Source organism: Sciurus carolinensis, chromosome 5 (assembly GCF_902686445.1).
Source record: "Sciurus carolinensis chromosome 5, mSciCar1.2, whole genome shotgun sequence".
NCBI classification, from domain to species: domain Eukaryota; kingdom Metazoa; phylum Chordata; class Mammalia; order Rodentia; family Sciuridae; genus Sciurus; species Sciurus carolinensis.
Window position 1 is genome coordinate 139,470,136 of NC_062217.1, and position 8,142 is coordinate 139,478,277.

At 33.5% G+C, this 8,142-nt stretch overlaps 1 protein-coding gene across 5 annotated transcripts in view; it reads left to right on the forward strand.

Moving 5' to 3' along the window:
* The window catches only part of Pcgf5 (polycomb group ring finger 5), a 109,808-nt gene extending 102,829 nt beyond the window's left edge, over positions 1-6,979 (forward strand). For all 5 annotated transcript variants that reach the window (XR_007108687.1, XM_047552093.1, XM_047552095.1 and 2 more), the window contains one exon: positions 1,328-6,979. Coding sequence is in view for 4 of the 5 variants with exons in the window: in XM_047552093.1 (XP_047408049.1) it covers positions 1,328-1,375 (48 nt within the window). In the remaining variant the exon portion in view is untranslated. The remainder of the gene's footprint in view (positions 1-1,327) is intronic.
* Positions 6,980-8,142: the final 1,163 nt, after the last annotated feature.

The following is an 8,142-nucleotide window of genomic DNA, read 5'->3' on the forward strand; positions in this document are numbered from 1 at the left end:
TTCCAGAGAATTTTGTAAAATATAGATTTCTGTGCCCCACTCCTAGATAATCAGATTCTGCAGGAACTGCATATTGAAAATAAAAACAAGTAAAATTAAAACCAAAATACTTTTAGACCATGAAAATTTCAAGAGACTAAGGTTGTTACTCTAGCCCTTAGAAAGCTAGTAATGGCATGTCCCTGGGAGAGCACAATGTAGGGCATTTATTCCTACCCATCTGTCCTGTCCTGAACTGAAAGGTAAAAGATAGCCCAACGTTGAGTCTTGTCAATATGTAGTGTAGCTGTAAGTGCTGCAGTGATCATTTTCAGAATTGTAAAATCTCAGTCTGTCCTTTGTATCTATGTGAAAGAATAAAGTTCTCTACTGGATTTTTTCATTCGCCTACACTAAGGGAAGAAACATGTTAGTTGTCATTTCCCCCTTTTCTTGGTTCCCTGAAAGTAACTACTCAAATTATATTTTTAAAAGGGAAACCTACAGCTTTAAGAAAAGGAAAATTATTGGTTCTCCTGCCTTTTCCAACTTCGTGATGTTTTGGTTCTATATTATATGGGAAATAGAGGTAAAAACAGAGGCAGAGGGGGCATGGCATATGCCTTTATCTGCAAGACGTTCTTTCTAGTACTATATGGTAACCAGATTCATGATACCTTTTCTAAATAGAGGAACACCTAGGACAATATGAGCTTTTTAAATTTATGTATTGAATCTGAATATATAATAGTATCAACTATTGAAAAAATGCAGTGACCTAATATTTCATGTGACATTAGCTACTTGTTTTTCAGTATTTTTAAGACCATTAAAATAAATCTTAAATGCTAAAACAACAAAAAATATCAAACTTATAAAAAAATGTGCTTTGGAAAACTACTCCAGTTTCACAGTTTCAGAGCATGGAGTCTCTTAATGTGTGACTCAGTGGGTTCTCACTAGCAGCAGTTCCATTTGTTCAGCCCCCACCCTAACACCTGGGTTACTAGAGGAACACTTGAAAGCAGAACATGTAGCTTATAATCATCCATCCATCAGCCCCACCTCTCCTTGGTCACATATGCAGCCCCCCATTGTCCATAGGCTTTGAACTTGACCTCTGCTGTATATTAGTGGAAACTTGATGATTAAAGAAGAATAATGGCAATCAAAAGAAATAATGGTAATAATTTAAATCATAAATAGCAACTTAAATCTTAGTTGGTATAATCACTAGCACCAGGAAATGTAGTAAATTATAACCCCAAATGCTTAAAATCTTTTGTATGTAAATTATATTGTTTTTATGCAAACAGAGTCTTATTCATCATCTGTTTTTATTTTATAGTCATACCCTATGGTATTGCAGTATCGACCAAGAATTGATTTCGGTTAGACCAAGGGGCCTAGATTTCACTGAAATGAATCCTGCACTATTTGTTTACTCGTCGACAGATTGCACAGTGAACGGTGTGTGGACTAGAGGGACACAATCAGATTCTCAGCATGCAAATAAGGCCATTGTCTGTCTCTAAAATTGTCAGTTACATTCATGTTGTTTCTCTTAAGAGCAAACCAAGTGCCATTCTGCTACTGAACCATCTGCATAAGGTATTTGTGCTGTCTCACAGTGTGCACGTCATGGCTGGAATCAGTTAGGTGTGCAGCCATGATTCATTCTTCTGAATATTTTGCTTGCCTGTTCCAAGATTGTTCAAATGTTTAATTACACTAGTAAAATGGCTCAATCTTTGTGGTGTTGCAGTTTTCACATACTTAACTATTTTATTAATTCTCGTTTAAATAGGGTACTATACAAGAACCTAATAATTATATCTTGAAATTATTTTGTATGGAACTGTATTTAGAAAAGTGGTTTCTGAACCACTGTCCTATTCTTGGTAAGCTTTTTGTGTAAGAAATAGTTCATTCTTGAGTGTGCAAGTCCTTTTGTGAAGAATTCCAGTTATTCTTTAACATTGGAGCACATCATAATTGTAGGCATTCTAAGCATCTCTCTGTGTAGTCTACCAATTTGCACAAGGAAGGCACATTAGCCCTCCAGATCAGAAATGTAGGTGACTTCTTGGACAACCTAAGTTAGATTCAAAACCATTCACAATGTTGGCAGCTGATCACATTTACTTCTAATAAAATTAATGTGTAAGTAAGGTTAATCGTTCATAATGCCTTATGACAAGCGGGTGCTGCTTCATGAAACTTCATTGTATAGCCCATTTTATGTATGTATCATTACTTTGTTGCTGTCGTTTAACGAATGCTTTGTTTTTCTTTTTAAGTTGGCCTTAGGTGTGTGGCATTGTGGCATGCAGAGGGTTATGTATGATGATTTTAAACGTTAGGATTTTTAGAGCAGATAACATTTTATGGCTTCAAAATTCTCAAAAACAGTTATAGGTTCAAACTGTTAGTTACCTATCACATTTCCAAACCATATGCATCAAATAGATTAAATACAGTGTAGTGGATAAACATGCTAACCAAAATTAATGGTTTAAGGATATTTTCTTTTAGATACTATAGCAATGGGTGGGGGTGGGATTATTGTTTTATACATGAATTCATTAAAGGTCAGAACTATGATGATGTCATTGATTTTGCAGTTTTGTTATAAGTCTTCCATTCATTACAGTTTAGTCTGCAAGTCAAAGTCTTTTTACCTTAAATTAGATGAAAAACTTCATTTTAAAGCTTTTAAAATCCCCAGTTGTTTTCACAAAACCTCCTTGGAAATTGTTTTATCAGTAGCTTTGAAACAACCTTGCAATTTAGGACAAAATCTTGGAGATTAGGAGAAATTACTTGTGTAATCTAACATGAGCACAATCTATGTGTTACATACATAGTTTTTATATTGTATACATGGTAGTTGTGCTACATTTTCCAGTAAAATGTATCACAGTTAACACCTTCTGAATAGAAATAAAACATTGTACAACTCTAAGAAATATACAAAATACATCTCAACATTGATGCATTTCACAAAGTAAAAGCTTAAAGTTAATGATACCCTTTACGTATATGTTTTATCAAGTCCAAAAGTCTGTATTAAAGTTTTCTGTTTTTGTTCTGACTTTGGTGAAGAAGTTTACAGCAGTACTATCTTAGCTTCATTTTGTTGGATTATGTGTGTTCTTGGAAAGGGTTTATAAGCAGAATTTATAAGGCAGTTTTTATTAACTATCAATGCTTGGAAAAGACCATTACACTCCACCAAAAACTGAATTTTGTTATCCAGTTACAGAAATTATTTTGCTGTACTGTGAAACCTAGTTCCTAAATATCCTTGAGAATTTTTTTAAATTATTATAAAAGTGTCACATCTAGATTAATGATTTAAAACAAGTGTCTTACATATGGAAGTTAATTAACTTAAATGAATTAAGAGTACATTTTGAAAACCACAAATGAGACTTGGATGTTTTGGCTCCACAACCAAAACTTACGGCCATAAACTAGTTTTATATACAAGATCTCTTTAAATTTGACCCTTGCCTGATCATATGTAATTTCACTATATTCCAAGGAAATATATAGGAAACAATTATGGAATTGAGAATAGGTGTATATAAAATTGTTTAATGTTAAAGCACTGACATTTTTATTGAAATGCAATAGAATTTGTGCCAAAACATGTTAAAAAAAACTTACATAAAGAAGGACATCAATTGTTAATTGGACAAAGGTTCACATTTGTTGGTGGTCCTGAGTAATGTGGTATTGCCACTAGAGCCTAGACTTCTTCAGCTGACCTCTTGGTGTGTCATCTATAAGTTTCTAAGAATGGGACTGCTCTCATGTCCAGTAATACACTAAATTCCCAGTTAATTATCACTTACATCAGGTCACAGAATTTGCAGGCAGGCAGGTATGGAAAAAATGTACAGGCACCTTTTATGGTTAGCTTTATAAAATAAGGTGCTAATAAAACAAATGCTTCATATTAATAACCTATAGGAATAATATTCTGAATCTGTAAAATCAGAGAATAACCCTAGATTTACACTTTAATCTGTTGTTTCTTAAGCAATAAACTGAAAAAAAAAACCTTTATTTCCATAAAAGATTTTGTTATCTGTTTAATCTGCCTTAAATATCAGATATAAAAGGGTCAAGGAATCTTGGATATAAAGAATGTCCGTGGTTTATAAGTGACATGTTAATTGAAGTAATCACATCAGTTAATAGAGAAATCAAAATATGACCTTCTTTCTAGATTAACAAAACTCCTAAGATGCATGAAAAAATAAACTAAAACGCTCACTGATGAGGTAATATTCAGTCTTGGATTTGGGTTACATCCTTTAACTACTTTTAGAAAAGCGTATTATTTCTTGTTGAACATCTATCCCAAACTAATATGCCACATTTTATAAATGTAATGGGTTTGCTAAACTATATTATATACTCAAATGTTACCTAAATTTGAAGTGATTCTTTAAGGAAAAAAATATGCTATGTAATATTGTTTAGCTTTATCGAATATTTAAGAGAAAGTGCCTCATTGCTGAAGTGCATTTCTGTTTTAGATTTATTGCATCAATTTTGAGTTATCTGTATGTCTCTCATGAATTGTTTCATATCTAAATAGGCACTTGTAAGTTAATCTCTTTTTAAAGATTTTCATAAGAATATAGATATCACCAAAGACATTTTACTGTTAATTAATAATTGTGTTGGAGAAACCATTTTAACAGCTTAGAGGTTGGAAGTTTTTAGGTAGCAACTTAATTTTGTATAGTTAGGCAATAACCTTGATTAATTGTTAAAACATCACCAAAGAAAGGCTTTAAACTGAATTTTCTTGGTGAGAAGGGTCAAATGCAGGTTTTTCTTGCAATAATCAGAGCACACTTCCTTTCAAGTGTTTTCACTGTTTTTAAGCACCATCTGAACAGATTTTAGGTATCCTCAAACATGAGAAAGAGATAAACATGTTTTTCTAAATGAAATATGGGAGAAATACTTTTAAAAGAACATTGAAATTATGATTTTAAATTTTATTTAAAAGTCTTTCATTCCATGGAGGCAGTATAAAATAAATTATACTTATTTAGTTCCCAGAATCTTAATAATATGAGAAATTTTATTCGAGAGACTTTGGTAAAAATATTGACATCCTTACTTATGAAGAAGATAGTACATTTTTCTAGATTTACATAAGTGCTTTTTGTATATTCAGAAGCAAAATTTTCATAAGGGCCTGTTTTGTTTTCTTAAAAAGTAGCTCTTTTTGTCTTATTTCTCAGCAGTAACTTTATTAAAACTTAGCCATACAAGAGCATCTGCATACATCAAGAGAGATGTACTGTTATGCCATTTCTCCTCCAGAGTCATTCTGTGTTGCACCTTTAAGGTAAAATTCATTTTATGAAGTCTGTCTGATGGGTCACTAGGTAAACCTCCTCAAATAGGTTAAATGTGAACGCACACTCTATTATGTACTCTGGTCTATCATACAGAATCTTCCAGCAGCTAAGCTTTATACCAGATGTTGATTGGTTGTAGGAATTTTTAAAATGACTGCATTTGCCATAACTTTTCTTTTCTGGATTTGAAACACAAAAACTTGAAATACTGTTATCATTATTTTAAGATATACAACCCTATAATTTGGAGAGCAATAAAGAATGTAACACATCTGCTAGATCTGGTTTTGAAAAACATTAAATACACTAAAGACTCTGAAGCCCTTTCAAAGCACAAGATAACCAACTGTGTCTGGATTTACTTGATATACGTAGTTCAGTAATATTTTGGTGGAAAACATAAGATAAAGTTTATTAAAATGTACTTAAATATACAGTACAGGGTTTTCCTAGTGTTGGGTTTTTAAAAAGCAGTGGTGGTTTTCCAGTAATTTAAAAGTGATTCTTTTCTTATGACACAGTTTTCACAGATAGTGTTAATTTGCTGTCCTTATCATATTTTCAAATAGAATTCAAATGCTTGAGCACTTCCTCTTCAGAAAGTTATAAAATTAAACTTAAAAATAATTTAATTACTTCAAATGCTTATGCAAATATGTCTGTATAGTTGTTATGTCCCTTTTTCGATGATTCAGAACTGAGACTTTCAGAAATGCTTAGTTTTGAAATCTAGAATCAAGTGAAACATACATGTTTAATATACTAGATCTAGTTTTCTTCCATCTTACAGAACTTCGTGGAATAAGCAACTAATCTAGTACAAATGAAGATTAACTATTTCTGGGTTTTGTAGAGATAGTAAACAGTTTAATTTATTTATCCATACACTTCACATCAATCCACTGGAGCAGGAGTTCTACACATTAAAATGTAATGGGATCAGCCTAACATTGTTTGAGATCAGTTTTCTTTTGCTGTATTTTTTAGAATGGGGTTGGGGGCCTAAGTGTCCTTATGAAGCTGTGGTCCAGGACAAGAGCTTGTGGGGGGAGTATCAATGTTCCGCTGCTTTCCTGCATCTGGCAACACAACAGCGATCATCCGTTTATATTAGGGTAGCCCTCACAATAAATAAAGCTATCATAGAATATATTGTAAAGTTATGTTGCTAATTTTACTTTGAAATATGAAATATTTTAAGCTTTTTGTCAAAAGTGGTAACATCTTAATACAAATAAAAACCTTTTTGTGGTTGTAAGATTTAGCTTATAAATCATTCAAATTGAAGTGAAAGAATTACCAGGTCATTGTTAATGACTTAGTCTATTAAGAATATATGTATTTTTGTAAAGGAAAAGCACTTGTAGATATTTAATCAGTACAAGATATATGTCTGTTTTGCAGAAATAAAATGCTGCTTAGAGATTCTCTTTAAATATTTTTTATTTTTGTGCTCAAATGTATTTTCTGTTGATCTATGGAATGTTCTGTACAAAGCTGTATGATTGTACTGTTGGGCTAGATACATTTTTTTTTTAATCTGAACTTAGCCAAGTATATTTGACCATGTTAAAAATAGTATCTTTGTTATTAAAATTTTGATTGCATAATTTGTTGTTTGTCATATTATTTACTATTAGTAACTGTAGATTGCAGCCTTGGCTAAAAATGTCTCCTTTAAGTACTACTTGTGCAGCAAATTTTATTGAAATTCATTGTGTGCCTGAGATCTGAAGCTTCTTCTGAAGCTTCTTCACCTTTTTAGTTTTAAGGTAGCAGACTGCTCCTCAACTAAAACTTCAGGTGTCTACACACAGAAGAATTTTGTTTTGTTAGATTAACCAATAGATTTCCCAATAGAAAGCAGTTGGGGAATCAAAGAAAGGATTTCCTCCTTCAGTCAAAGAACTTGGCTTGGCTTTGTTTTTTTTAATACCCTCCATGTACACTTAGCTGGGGGATTTTTCCCCCCTTTTTCCTTTCTTGAGGCTAAAGCAAGACCTTTAAGTCAGAGAGGCCATGATGACTTATCTCTGCCTCATTGTTAATAGTGAAACCTCGGAGGTGGCTGGAAACCCCTGCCTTCAGTAAGATATGGAAAGAGCTTCCCCAGGAGCAGCGTTTGGCTTCCTTCCATCTTTTGCCTGCATTCTCACCAAGGCTGCTGCTCAATGGGAAGATTGTTCATGAGAAGTGCTCAGAGGCAGGATACGTTCCTTTCCTCTCATGTCATTAGCCAGATGGTTGCCCAACTGTAAGGAAGGCTGGAGGACACAATGAAGCCATGTCCCAAGCAGAGAAAGAACAGTTCTGTAACATGCTAATCACTCTTCTAGACCTCCATTTTAGAAAAGGGGTCTTACTTTACCCAGGTCTTGAAACGTTGTTGTCAATGCGGGCTCGACTCTGACCTCTTCACTCATTTAGAAAGATAGGGAGGGGTCTTGTCTTCAGGCTAGTCCTTAGAAGCTCAGCCTCTTAATGTAGCTGGGCAGTCTGCAGGTGGTATTTTTCTGGAAGCCAAGTAAAACCTGCTTAACACCCAAATCCTGCTGTGGAATTTGGGGTTCCAGGATAGCTACCCTAAAAATCAAATGGAGAATCATGCCCAGAAAAAATAATAGGCAGCAGCACTACCCAGTGAAAAGAAACAAAGCCTGTTTCTCCTTAGAAAACTGGCCTCATACAAAAAAATTCCTGCTCCTCTTATAAAAATTCCCTGTTCCTTTCTATAAAGCCCTTTTCCTTAAAAGCCCAAGATCCTCCTTACAAA